Here is a 14,489-nt window from a genome sequence, read left to right on the forward strand (position 1 = left end):
GACTTAGACAATTGTTCTTTCAACTTATAAACCATACTACATCTTGTCCTACAATCAACATATCATCAACATATAATAATAGGATAATGAAGTTACCATTAGGAAATTGTTTAACATATACACAAGAATTCGCTGCTGTTCTTTTATAGCTAAGACTCATCATAAAAGAATCAAACTTTTTGTACCACTGTCGCAAAGCTTGTTTCAAGCCATACAAGCTTTTTTTCAATTTGTAAACTAAGTGCTCATTTTCTTTCACTTCAAAACCCTCAGGTTGATTCATATAAATGTCCTCTTGTAAATCACCATGCAAAAATGTAGTTTTAACATCAAGTTGCTCAAACTCAAGATTCAAACTAGCTGCTAATCCCAGTACCACTCGAATAGAACTCATCTTTACAACTGGAGTAAAAATCTCATCAAAATCGATGCCTGATTTCTGAGAAAAATCTTTTACTATCAATCGAGCTTTATACCTCACTAGTTTGTCACCATCATTTTTCAACTTGAATACCCATTTTCTCTTTAATGACCTCTTTCCTGTTGAAAGTTTAATAAGATCATAAGTACCATTCTTTCGTAATGACTCTATAACTTCTTTCATTACTTTTAACCAATGCTCTCTATCCGGAGTAGTCTACACATCTTGAAAGCTTTTTGGCTCCCTTTCACTGGTAATTAAAATAAAATATGAACTTGGATACCTAGTAGATAACTTACGCTCTCTAGTAGATCTCTTGGGCTGAGACTTTACATCACTTGATGCCAAAGGTAGCTCCCGCTGTTCAACACTCTCGGGTAGAGATGATTGCTCCCCCTGCTTAAAACTAATTGCATCTAGCTCATCACCAACTGTGACTGGCTCATTCATATCCTTAAGTTTTGTTTCTTGCTCATTTTAATCATCTGTGGCTCTTTCCTGTGGAATTTTTGTTGGTGTTGAAATATCACACTCAACAGTAACCCGTGTAATCTTCTCATTTTTCTCAAAGTCTGTTATGGTTTCTTTTTCATGAAAAATCACATCTCTGCTTCTGATTGTCTTTCTCTTTACTGGATCCCATACCCTGTAGCCAAATTCTTCATCACTATATCCTACAAACACACACTGTGTAACTTTACTGTCAAGCTTTGAGCTCTGCTTTTTCGGCACATGCATGAATACTTTACACCCAAAAACTTTCAAGTGAGAGTATGAAGTATCTTTTCCTGTCCACACTCTTTCTGAAATGTCAAAGCCTAAAAGAAATAATGGTGACCTGTTAAGTAAATAACAAGCTGTATTGACTGCTTCACCCCAGAATGGCTTTGGTAATTTTATCATCCTCAACATACATCTGACTTTTTTCACAATGGTGCGATTCATTCTTTCAGCTATACCATTATGCTGCGGTGTTTCAGGTTCTATCATCTCATGCCTGATCCTATGCTTTGAGTAATACTCTTCAAAGCCTTTAGATGTGTATTCTCTATTATTATCAGTTTGAATACACTTCAAGGATAATCCTGTCATCTTTTCAACCATGGCATGAAATTTTTAAAAATACTACAGTACCTGACTTTTGTATTTCAATATATACACTCAAGTTTTACGTGAAGCATCATCAATAAAAGTAACAAAATATCTGCTACCACCTAATGACTCAACCTCAATAGAACCACATACATCGAAATAAATTAATTTCAATCTATTTTTTTTCTCTGGGAACTTTTACAAAAAGAAACTCTATGATGTTTACCAAACAAACAATAATCACATGAATCGAGAGACATACCTTTGGTCAAAGGAATGAGAGACTGTCTTGTCAAAACCTGTAACCCTTTTTCACTCATGTATGCCAGCCTCTTGTGCCACAAGTTTGCTGAAGCATCATTTTCAACGGTATTTACCTGGTTACCGTTCAATTGCATCCATGTCTTATACATTGTGTAGCATAATTTTTTCCTTGCAACTACCATAGATCTTTTGAGAAGATTTCACTGTCCATTCTTTTATCGACTTTCATATCCCTCATTATCAAAGACATTAATAGCAAGCAAGTTCATTCTCATATATGAAATATATCTAATATCTCTCAAAGTCAACATGTAGCCTGTACTAGTTTGTACAATAATATCATCAATCTCAACAATCCATGACACACTCTTGTTTTCCATTTTGGTACAATCAAAGTTTCCTGCTTTGTAAGTTATAAACAACTCTTTCTTAGGAACACAATGATATGCCGCTTCTGTGTTAACTATCCACTCAATGCTGGGATCACTAACATGATTACAATCACCATGTGTACAAATTAAAGTAACTGAATCACTATCTGAATTCACTGTTGTAACATTGCCATCATCTGAACTCTTACTTTTCTTATCTTTTCACTCTTGCTTTAAGATTTTACAGTTTTGTTTTATATGACCTGCCTTACCACAATAGAAACACTTCACTTTACCTTTAGACTTGGATCTATGTTTAGACTTACCACGACCTTTTGAGTCCTGACCTTTGTCGATATTTTTACTTCTGTTCTCTATGACCAGAGTTTGATTTCCAGGGTCTACATCTTTTCGCCTTACTTTTTCATTAAGCATATTATCTTTTATCATCTCCAATGTCACCTTATAATCATGAGCTGAATTAAGAACAGTCACAACTATAGTATTCCAACTGTCTGATAATAAACCCAAAAGAAATAACACCTTCATTTCATCATCCATCTTAAGCTCCATAGTAGTCAACTAATTAAATATATCTTAAAAATCACTCAAGTACTCTGTAATAGATCGTCCATCCCTATACTGTAAAGTTGTAAGCTTTTTAACAAGCATAACTTTATTCATACATATTTTTCTCTCATACAATGCTGCTAATTTTTCTCAAATAATGTGAGCATCTAACTCCTGCGCTACATGATGGAACACGCTGATATCAACCCATTTTTAATTGTAGCCAGCGTCTTTCTACCTAGCTTTTTTCAGCTTTCATCTTTCATATTTGCTGGTTTAGCCGAATCATCCAATACTGGCTCATACAAATCTTTGTAGTATAGATGATCCTCCATCATAGGCTTCCAAATTGAATAATTCGATGCTGTCAATTTTATCATGAAACCTGTATCACTCTCCATGATCTCAAACAAAATTTACTTCTATCTTGGGTTACTTCTGTATTGATGTTTCAAAATAACCCTGGCTCTGATACCACTTGTTGCTCCTGAAGCAATAATCACAACAATACAGAAGCAATAGACAACAATCAATAATAAAAAACGCAGAAAAAATAAAGCACATTACGTGAAAAACTCTCCAGTGTAGAGGGAAAAAATCATGGACCACCAGAAAAATCTTCACTATCAAATAATAGGTATACAAAGTTCTTCTCTAGCTAAAACTAGAGCTAAACAACAACTAAAGAAAACAATTGGAGAAATCTCACCAAATAAGTGACTCAACAAATATATCATGGATTTGTTCCTAGAGAGCTTCAAACCCGATCTTCACCGTTCAGAATGTAGAACTCTGAATCATAAACCTCCTGACAATGTTTCAACTCAATCGGACCACAGATCGACTTTTGTTCAACCAACTCTCCCTTCTCTTTTTTCTTTCTGCTTTTTTTGGCTTTTTTTCTTTCTCTACTTGGTTTTCGACACACACTTAAAACAACCCCACCTCTTTTTTATTAAGTAGCTAGGGCTCTGTGTAAAATAAAAGATCAAGGCCCCTGGCCTTTACTTGGTCCAAAACTACTTACATGAGGTTGGACCTCATTTTCCTAACAATTCATGCATCCCTCTCCAAAGCAAGGGAACCCACTATCAGGACCAAATGGTCCTGTTTTATGACCATTTTTGGGGCACTTGGCAGCAAAAGTGTCCATGTTGCCACTGTTAAGCATGATCATCCAAAACTGCCATGGATTTGGGGTGTCTTGAACTTGGCATTTAGAGCCTAGGTAAAGTTCCTTACTTGCAGGATACAGGTTCACATCAACAAGGGCATTTGGTTGCACTCCAAGAAAAGGGTCTCCAACTCCTAGTTTGTTATCATCCTCTGCGACTCTGTGGACCAATACATAGGGCAACGAGTTGCAACGGGAGCAGATATTAATCAAATGGGATAAGAATTCATTGCATGACCTATTACCACGCTGCTTAAAAGAAAAATCGGTTAATAGATTCATTCTTCTCAAGGTAAGCAATTTTTTACATCAACTGACATTATTAGGGTTCAACTAGCTCTCGTAATTATTTTCATTTTAAATGGATAAACGCTGTGATAGAATTCAACTGGCACCAAAAATAATGATAGAATTACTTACATCACACTGCAACCAAAAGTGCAGAAATGAGAACACAGAGAAACAGAAACCAGTTTATTGGTGGTATATTAAGAATTTTCACTGAACCGGCTAAAGTTATATCCCAATGGAAGCATAAATGGAAGCAGCAAAGAAGAAAAAAGGGTTACCTTCTTCGAATTGAGAAGCTTTATATATGTCAAAGCAGTCTGCAGCTCTGGGGCTGCCCATGTGTGGAACCTTTCCTCCAACCTCATTGCACTGGTTCCACTCCTCTATTGCCAACCTTAAGCTATCCCTTCTCATTCCTGGATCCACAACTGCTGATAAATACTCATCATTTTCAGCACCTGCATTACCGTCCTTCCAAAGAAAAGCCACCACTAAACTAAGAACAGGAGATAAGCTACTTGGCTTTCAACCCTTAGCCATTGATGGATCATGAAATCAAACAAACTTCAATTCATGCACATTCACATTCCAATGCATTTATGCACGGAAAGGAATTGTTTGAAGTTGAATGAATGTGGAAATGAAAGTCTTTAGAAAAGTGCTTTCATGTTATTACAACTTTTTTTTTTATGATTGTATGAAACCTACTGTTTCTCTTATGCCCTTTGTTTCTTTGCTTTTCTTTGACGACTGTAGAGGTTAACAAATCACAACTTCTGCCGTTGGTTCGGTAACCATTCTGTTTCATAAATTGTTGGTTTGATGCTTAAGCTTTTGTTGAAACTGATTTTTCTACCAGTAAGAGAAGGACAAGAACGCAAACCAAATTTACTTCCAAATTATATCATAATCCTATTTAATCTACGATGAATTATACTAAAAAATGTTCTTTGAGCCTGTTCTAGGCTTTAATACAGCTTTAATACACGAATTACCCTTTACATGCAAGACATAGGATTATGACATAGCTGCTAATAACTACTATAGCAGTGATAACAACCTTCACCATACCAAAATTCTGCACTTTCTTATTACAAAACCAAAACTAGGTACGTCAGTCTTGTGCCTGAAGTAAGACAGATAACCTATTCATAGCACTGCAACTGTACAAGCAAACAGCAGAACCCAACCTAGTAATAGCAGCTACATCTGTTGGGTGAACTGAAACTGACAATGGAACCCCTATCTGTTCTGCCTTTTGGAAGTCCATAGATGGGAGCATGCTGTTTTTGATTCCCTAAGATGGGAGCAATATATAACTTTTAGCCAACCTAAACATCGAGCTTCTTCAATAAGTCTTAATGATTTAATTGCCATAAAACATTCGCTGCAAAACCCTTATCCACAAGTCTCGTAATAAATCGCTTGGTGTTGGTGTGGATAGACTGACAGATATTGAAAAGATTGACATAAACGATTAAGATGGTTGGTTTCGTTTTAATCACTGTGATCTTATTGCCCATTAGCCCATTCGATTTAGCCTCAATATTGTGAAAACGAGGAAAGTTTGAATGCTCCTTATCACATGGCACAAGCAGTATTTGTTGGATTTATGGGGAAATGGTTAAAGACGAACAAAGAAACAAATGCAGGCCACTTTGCTGCCAGATTTAGAGTAAACTCTCCATTATAGCGTGTTTGATTCAGGAAACTCAAAGCCAAAAGAGGGTGCAGTAGATGAAGTAAAAAATTCAATGCATTGTACAATGTTTGACTATCACAGGGGAAAAAGCCATTTGGTAGCAAAAATAAAGGCTAAAAGCTAAAGAGGGAACAACCCACCGAATTTTGCTTACAAAAGTGAGGAAAAAGATTAAAGAGTTGAATCCCTTAAATCATCAAAGACCATAACAATATCAGATTGTTACATTGAAAATTAAAAAGAAGAACTACCCAAATCACAAAAACCCAAGAAGGAATGCCAATTTTCCTTGTACACAAACCTGCATCCATATTAAAGCCCTAGTAACTGTTGGCATTGCAGGTACTAAATTTGTGATATCGAGTTGAAGGAACACATTGCTTTAGGTAGTTCTTGTAAATGAACTTGGTTTGTTCCCTCTGGGAGGGACCAAGAGGGCCCCCTACTGAGAATTGATTTCTCTCCAAGAACAAACCATAAAGGGGAAAAAGTTGGCGAAGTGGTCACGGGATTAAGGGCGGGCCTTTCTTTTGAAAAAAAAAACCAACAAAAACTGGCATTAAACCAGTAAGAAACCCACTTTCCTATTTAACAGTCTTAACTGTCCCCTAACTGCTAGAACCCTCCACTATCATCAAATTCAGTTTTCTTATCAGCTTCTTCTTCTTTGTACCTTATAAACCTTAACAAATCAAATAACTCACGTCCCAAAAAACAGGCTTCTTGAATTTCTTCGGGTGTTTAATGATGAAGTGGGGAAGAAAAAAACCTTCTTCATCCTCATTCTCGTCTCGCCTTCCTTCACTTTCTCGTGTGCTCCCCACTGCATGGCTTTCCACATTCAAGCGAATGAGCATTGATTCTGAACCAAAACCTGCAAAAGAGAAGCAAAAGGAGATGAGGAATTCTGTGTCAGTGAGCTCATCAAGGTTTGCTGGTGCTAGAGAAAGATTCTACAATAGCGATGTTAAGGCTTTTGGGAGACTGTCATTTGGAGAAGATGGTGCTGATGGAAAGACTAGTAAAAGCGCGTCCCGATCAGCTTGGTATGATTCAGATGATGAGCTTGGTTTTGCAGAAACTAAGACGTTCAGCAACATGGCTTGTGATGTAATGAAGAAGAAAGAAGTTCGTAGGGATACGCAGATTTTACCAAGGAGCAGGATGATAACCCAGAAAGACTTGAAGTTGAAGAAGAAAAATGAAAGAGCTATGGAAAAGAAAAGGTTGAAAAGGCAAAGTAAATCAGTTGAAGCACAGCATAAATCAGCTAAATCATTAGAAAAGAACAACTTGGATCTGGAACCTGGAAGAACAATTCCAATTATTGAAAGGGAGAATCTGAATTTGACAGGTGATTATCAGAGAAAGCATCAACATTTGTCTACCATGAATCCAAGAACCTGTAATTTAACAACAATTAAAGACGATTGTGCATTCACAGCTCAGAAATTAGCGGTAACTGATGTATTTTCTCCAGAAAAGTTCAGTTCAGATGGGGAAAAGTGGAAAGAAATGAAAAATGAAAAGGTGAAAGTGAAGAGTGAGAAACAGAGGAAATCTCTGTACATGAGCAGAGAATTGCCAAGGAGGAGAACGAAGCAAAACAACAAGGTCCAGGTTTTTTCTCCAAGAACAGCTTCCAGAGTTGAAATCTGCAAAATAAAAGCTATTGAAGACATGAAGAAGGCCAAATTGAAGATGAAGGCAGCAAAACAGACCGCAATTAGCGGAAGGACCAGATTGGAGAACTTTGCCATGGTGAAATGCTCAGTTGATCCAGAGAAGGATTTTAGAGATTCAATGATAGAGATGATCAGGGAGAAAAGGATCAGTCAACCAGAAGAACTAGAAGAACTCTTGGCTTGTTATCTGACACTAAATTCTGATGCATACCATGACCTCATCATCAAAGTATTTCAGCAGGTATGGTTCGACCTGGATCAGGCCAGTTCTGACACAGACTTGCAAAATGAACAATGTTACTTTGATTAATAGCTTCAAGTAATTATGACTAAAATTGTAAATGGCTTTCTAGTTTCTACAGTTACTCCTGCAACATATGCTTCTAATTTGCATCAAGTTATAATTTTAGCTTTGTATTCATAGTTTAAGAGTCTGCTAGTTGCTTTGATATTTAATTTTTCGCTAGAAGCGACATGACATGCAAGCACGCAAATGCAAAACCTCAAAAACGTTGCTTTTGTACGAAAAAACAAAACCCTGAAACCAGCTCAAACGTGTTCGTCTCTAATTACTAACGCTGAGAAAAACAGGAACCGAGCCACAAACATAGATACTTTACTCATCTGCATCTTTAAATTGCCTTAACACACACCGGAAAATGCTCACAGTTATGAGCAGCACATGATATGGATGATATTCAGTTGAAAAACAGATATATCGAACATAGAGTGCACTAGCAAACACGGCAGAGTATTATGTTGAGGACTAAATATTCCTTTCTAATACCGCCAATTGTTATTATAAATCTAAATAGCCTGTTGGGGAAAGTGGAAACCTTTCTACCACCTTAAGAAGCCACAGTGCCATTCAATAGCCTGAGATATATACTGTAGAAGGATTATAATGTAAACCATGTACCTGAAGGTTCAAGCTTTGAAGTTGATGTTATTTCTCAAAAATATGTGAAGCTAAACTATATTGAAGCAGTCAAAAAAAGCTATGTGAATCACTAAACGAACAATGGTCGTGAACATTAGACCATGACATGCTCGAGAAGATGAACTCAAACATGAATTATCTACTTATTTCCACATCAAACCAATCATACCTAGATTTAATACATATGAAATATTGATGCATCAAAAGCCATAAAAATAATCAACCAATATCAAGTTCTCTCTGCAGGACTAAGATGCCCCATCTGCTCTCTAAGGTTATTTAAATTCTTCATACCCCACCAAAAGCTGCCATGATCACCAGGTTTGCTTTCATTCTTTCTGGCATCAGAATCTTTTCTTTCTGACTGAACTTCCTCAGTATCAATTGAACCAGGATTTTCAGTCAAAAATTGTTCCCAAAAAACATCATTAACTCCAGTTGTCGCAGGTGCAGTGGTTCCTGCAGATTGTTCCTTTCCTGTAACAGGCTCCGAAGCAACAGCAATGGCAGGCTCAGAGTTCATGTCAATCCCAGGGGATTTGGGTTGAGCATCAGCATTAAGTTGTATGCAAGATATAGCTGGGCTTTCAGCACAACTTGTTGATTCATCCAATTCTAGGTTTGAATTAAGTTGAATGTTAGTTTGAACAAAACTGTGTGCCACATTCTCCCAAAACACCATGGATGACTCTAATTGTTCAAAAGGCTCCATGTTGGGCAATGATGTGCTATCTGGATTTTCTCTAGCAATTAGGGAATTGCCAGTCTCATTATCTTCAATCCCAGCTTCATCATATAAGTAAGCAATTCTAGGCAACCTTCTCTTTCTGTCATTAGTCTCCAATTGTGGTGTCAGATCTTTGTGAAGTCCTGGTTTCTGCAAGACTCGAGCCACAGAAGACACCATTATTTGCTGCTGTCGTTCCATATTTTGCAACCGCTCCCTCAAAAGCCGCATTTGCATCTCAAATCCTTGCCGCTCCTGTTCATGCCTCTTTAATTCAAAAACAAGCGACTCTTTTTCAGTCTTAAGTCTATCAATCTCATCCCTTAAATTCTGTCTCTCTGATTCTGTTAATGGAGAAGCTCCTTGACCTAGGAGATTCTGCACGGAATGACTATGTACTGGTTTGCGTCTGTGTATGTTTTTCAAAAGATGAGGCTGACCTCTTATAAAATCCTCATTTGCAAATTCCCACTGTTCGGGATCAATTTTCCTGAAACCCTACCAAAATAAGGAAATAATTCAATTCAAGCAACAATGAGAAACAAAAAAGGTAATTAATTTATAAATGTGGGGAGATAAAAGACAAGTGGCTCACATATGTATTAAGCTGCCGGATAAAGCTAGAAAAGTTATTGTGCTTGAAGTATCTTGGAAGTAAATCTCTTGCAAATTCTGGTGGATTCGATACAATGAAACTTTTATTACTTGCACTCCAGGACACAATAGAATCTGTCGAAGGATCATCCACCATCTCATATGTCTTTGCAAGGAATGGAGGGAGTGAACTTGAGCTCTCCTGAGCGTCATCCATATCAAAAATTCCCGTATATGTAATCTCAAAACCCCTAAAGTCAGTTCCCAGCAATCAAATATCAATCAATTGCAATAATTTCTACATAAATCAAACTCTCAGACATAAGAAAATAACATCCTCACTCCAAACATCAATATCAATCAAAGAACAAACCTTTGACCACCCTTCTGTCATATGCAACCAACGATGGTAATCCCTTATCAACCAGAATGTATAACTTGCCAAAAGGCCCTAATTCATGACTCTCAATTTCCCAAATCTACAAATTTCAATCAAGATCAGACCCTTAACAATTACATCTAAACTTGGATGTATGAAAAGCAACAGCTTTATTGAACTCCCAAAAAAGAGAAAAAGTTTCAGAGCAATCAAGTAACCCTTACACCCAAAATTCTCCAAACCCAAATTAATTAATAATAAAAAAAAGATGTCAGCTGTTTCAATCTAGCCAGCTAAAAATCCCTAAAACCTCAATTCAAAACCCTAAATTCTCCTCCAAAATTCAATGAAAACAAAACCCATTTGTCCTCCAATCACAAACTATATATCATTCAAGGTTTTTCCAGCTTCAAATTGAAAAAAGAAACATTATCGATATTCAAAGAATTGAGAAGCCAAAGCCCACCAAGTTTTTGAACATGCAATAGCTATATAAAGCGCCAGTATTCAAACCAAAGCCAAAATTAAAACTAAAATTAAACTATAAAAAAAAAAAGAAAATAAGCTCCTTGATTCTGTTATCAGTTGGAAACCATAATTACAACATTTTTTTTTCATTTTCTTGGAAAAAAGAAATCAACAGAAGATGGAAAAGTAAGAAAAACAAAAGGAAACAACTTGAAGCAAAAGCAAGAAGAAATAAATCAATAATTAAAAATGAACAAATGATTCACGAGCGTTAGTTGAGTTGTAATTACCTGAGAGAGAGAGAGAAACAGAGAAAACAAAATATAAGAAAAATTAAAAAGACAAATTTCCAAAGAAGAAGATGACGATTATGAATTGATGATCCAAAATTGGAAACTCGCCAACAAAACAACAATTATGGAAATTTAACGTATTTCTTTTCGTTTCTTTCCTTTTCTGCGTGGAGGCTATTGCCGATTCTCGTTCTTTCAACCGCGAATAGTAGAAAATATGAGATATTTTTCTACGATTCTATTTTTTTTTTCAAAAAAAAAAAAATTAGTATTAGTAGGAGTATTATTCTCGTTGAAACTTAAAAAGGAAGGGTGCTGAGTACTGACGGCGAGGTAGCATTGACTTTGAAGGAATGATTCGTTCATATTTCTTAATTTGTATTTTAATTATATACAAATAAAAATGTGAAAAATCAATAAATTTTATTATTTTGTAATTTATTTATTTATTTAAATATAAATAAAAATTTTAAAAAATAATATTTATACACCGACCCGAAATTATATGGATGTTACGTGCTGGGTGACGTGGGACTTTGGTGAGAAAATCTGTACAAAGTTAGAAATTCAAGGGATTTGGTTGTTTGGATAAGAGTATGGGACTTCAAGCAAATTATTTTTAAATTGCGTGTACATAAAAAGTTAGAGTAGATTGGATTCAATTTATTTTTATATTACATAATATTATAAATTTTAAAATATTAATTTGAATTTGAATAAAATTTTTTTATATGACGCGGTTTGAATTAAATTTTATGAATTTAATTTGATTTATTAATTTATTAATTTTAATTTTTTAATATATTATTTTAATAAAAAATTTAATATATTTTGATATAAAATTTTTATTTTTATAAAAATTTTAAATATATATGAATTAATAAAATATATAATTTGATTTAATTTATTATAATTATTTTTTATTTTTAGATATGAAAACATTTAATTTTTAAATTTAAACTAAAATAAATAAAAAAAACTCATTTTTATTCTAAATGAATATTATGATTTTGAATTAATTTTTTATTTTTAAAATTTTTTTAAATCTCTAACTTTAACACTTTATAGACGGTTCTGGCAAAAAAAAAAAAAAAAGAAAATGTTATACGGATGGTTATGACTTAAAATACTCGTATAGAAATTGACGTAACGAGAAAAATAATTAGGGGAAGTTTTGATTTTTGTTATTTTGTTTTGGTTCTCGGAGTTTCCATAGAGATGAAATGGATCATCCTTTTCTTGCAATTTACGTCTTTACCCAAAATGAAAATTTAATATTTGTATAGTTGCAGAGTAAAGCCCATATGAAAATTTAACATTTCTTGGGTTCATCCTGTAATTCCTTTGATTGGCCCAAACTTTGGGTTTAGTAGAATACTTCATTTATTTTTTAAATTAATTTTTTTACGGCAAATAAGATAAATTTTTATTGAATTAAACTCAAAATGAATAATAAATAGTGATTGAGTTGAATTATTAGTATTTTTTAAATATCTAGTCCAAAAGGACTTTTGATCTGGCTTAGGTCACTGGCACTCCTAAAACAAGATCAAGTGGGCATTGGCAGCGTAAAATAAAACGAGTAGATCTTCACAAGGTTTTCATATATCGGTTTTAATTGACTTATTGATCAAATTAATTTAATTCATTGATTAATTATCAAATTAATTTTAATTAATTAATAAATATAATTTAAGAAAAATTTTATTTTTGATTAATTTGATTTAAATTTTAAATTAATTGAATTAATTAAAATATAATATAATTTAAATATAAGATAAAATGTATAAAATGATTTTATTTTATAATTTATTAGAATTTGTAACATATTATTTTAGTATTTAAATATTTTATTAAATAATTTTATTTAATTTTAAAAAAAATGCAGGGAAGCAAAATGAGAAACGAAAAGCCAATGTACCAAACAATGGGGCCTTTGAGGCAGTCTCTCCCACCGTTGGGGATGAAATGCAAAAAAAAAATGCGATGCCTCGTGGGTGGCGGGCATATCCGGCATCACGTGACCCCATCAGTTTAACGGATATGATTTAGACCAGGGAGGCTTGACGGGCCCCACCACATTTCAACAACTACCGTAAGAAAAAGTGTGCAATCCCATTCCCTCCCGGAATTGGTGCCTTGCTAAATGGAAAAGAAGCCACAAAAATTAAAAGCAAAGCAGCCACAGCACCACAGCTACTATGGCCAAATGGCTAAAAGCAGTCGGGAGGTGGACTCAACTGGATCAATTTAAATTCATTTAATATGTCCTCTCGGAGTCCGCGGCGAACTGTTGAGGTACCGGACCCACATCCTGTCCTAAGTGCTTTTAAATTTCTTTAATTTAATTTAATTAAGGGAATTTTCTATGACGATTTAACCCAATTAATCCCTTCATAGATTTGGCTTGTTTTCATTATTTTTAATATATTTTTTATTATTATTTACAAATGTAAAATATATCATAATTTGACATCAAAGACGATAAAATATTTACTATACATAATAAAAATATTAATAAATTCAATTGAATCAAGTTTGATTGAAACCTAATAAATAATGTAATTTATTAATAAAATATCAAAATTTTAATTTTAATAAACTCAAATAAAAACAAATTTGATTGACACTATTAAAATGTTTGCTCAATGTATGAATTATGATCTCTTATATGGGATTTTCATTTCACTCATTATTTCATTATATAAGATAGAAGTGATATCAGTTTGAATCAAATCGGATTCGTTTTATATATTTTAAATAATATATAATATTATAAAATTTTAAATTTTGATTTGAATTTAAATTGATTTTTTTAAAAATTAATTTAATTTGAATCGAATTCTATCAATTCAATTAAATTTAGTTTATTGATTTTTTTAAATTTATTTTTTGTATATTATTTTAATATATTTAAATTAATTTAGATATAAAATAATTATTTTTTTTATAAAAATATATTTAAAAATTAATAAAAAATATATTTTAGTTTAATTTTTTTAATTTAAAATATAATTCAAATATAATATATAGATTTAATATATTAATTTAATTCAAACAGATTAAAAAAATCAAATCTAATCCAAATATTATAATTTTAAATCAAGTTTTTATTTTTTCTCATCCTTAATACAAGATCTAAAATTCATTTAAAGTCAATTTAATTTAAAATTAAATAGGATTTAAAGTTTAAAAAAAATAAGGGGAAGGTTGGATCAAAAATCAATTCAAAACTCATTTTCATCTATATTTTTTATAATAATATTATAATTATTCAATCATAAATTTTATATAATTTTAAATTACAATTAATTAATTAAATTAATAATTATAAGTGATATTTTTTCGTTGAAAAAATGGCGCGAAAGTATAACAGGGTGGGCCCTTTAACACCAACAAGGTTGAAACACCTGGCACTTCTAATTATGCAAACTCACTCCCAAAATATGCTAAGAGGGCAGAGGTCCAGATTGGTGGTAGACATGGTCACGTGAAGACGAGGTGGCCAAAGAAGCCTA

General features: G+C 33.4%; 3 protein-coding genes across 8 annotated transcripts; 1 reads left to right on the forward strand and 2 right to left on the reverse strand.

Moving 5' to 3' along the window:
* Nucleotides 1-3,314: 3,314 nt before the first annotated feature.
* Nucleotides 3,315-5,002, reverse strand: LOC149510638 (uncharacterized). Its single transcript, XM_089757492.1, has 2 exons — nucleotides 4,462-5,002; nucleotides 3,315-4,141 (listed from the first exon to the last, which is right to left on the reverse strand). Exons 1-2 carry the CDS (start codon nucleotides 4,546-4,548, stop codon nucleotides 3,767-3,769), a joined length of 462 nt encoding a protein of 153 aa, XP_089613618.1. The 5' UTR covers nucleotides 4,549-5,002; the 3' UTR covers nucleotides 3,315-3,766.
* A 1,567-nt stretch (nucleotides 5,003-6,569) lies between these two features.
* Nucleotides 6,570-7,991, forward strand: LOC149510639 (transcription repressor OFP5-like). The gene has a single exon (XM_089757486.1). The coding sequence runs from the start codon at nucleotides 6,630-6,632 to the stop codon at nucleotides 7,878-7,880; it is 1,251 nt and encodes a 416-aa protein (XP_089613612.1). The 5' UTR covers nucleotides 6,570-6,629; the 3' UTR covers nucleotides 7,881-7,991.
* A 499-nt stretch (nucleotides 7,992-8,490) lies between these two features.
* Nucleotides 8,491-11,307, reverse strand: LOC111280464 (heat stress transcription factor A-4c-like). Of its 6 annotated transcripts, XM_089757487.1 has the most exons (4): nucleotides 10,969-11,239; nucleotides 10,205-10,310; nucleotides 9,833-10,082; nucleotides 8,491-9,735 (listed from the first exon to the last, which is right to left on the reverse strand). In XM_089757487.1, the coding sequence occupies exons 3-4, from the start codon at nucleotides 10,046-10,048 to the stop codon at nucleotides 8,740-8,742; spliced, it is 1,212 nt and encodes a 403-aa protein (XP_089613613.1). In that variant the 5' UTR covers nucleotides 10,049-10,082; nucleotides 10,205-10,310; nucleotides 10,969-11,239; the 3' UTR covers nucleotides 8,491-8,739. The 6 variants fall into 6 exon arrangements, with proteins under 6 accessions (XP_089613613.1, XP_089613614.1, XP_089613617.1 ...); XM_089757488.1 differs by lacking the exon at nucleotides 10,205-10,310 and having other exon boundaries at nucleotides 10,969-11,307; XM_089757491.1 differs by lacking the exon at nucleotides 10,205-10,310 and having other exon boundaries at nucleotides 8,491-9,727; nucleotides 10,969-11,221.
* Nucleotides 11,308-14,489: the final 3,182 nt, after the last annotated feature.

The sequence above is a fragment of the Durio zibethinus genome, chromosome 28, assembly GCF_047325235.1.
Source record: "Durio zibethinus cultivar Kanyao isolate XHJ-2024 chromosome 28, ASM4732523v1, whole genome shotgun sequence".
NCBI lineage: Eukaryota > Viridiplantae > Streptophyta > Magnoliopsida > Malvales > Malvaceae > Durio > Durio zibethinus.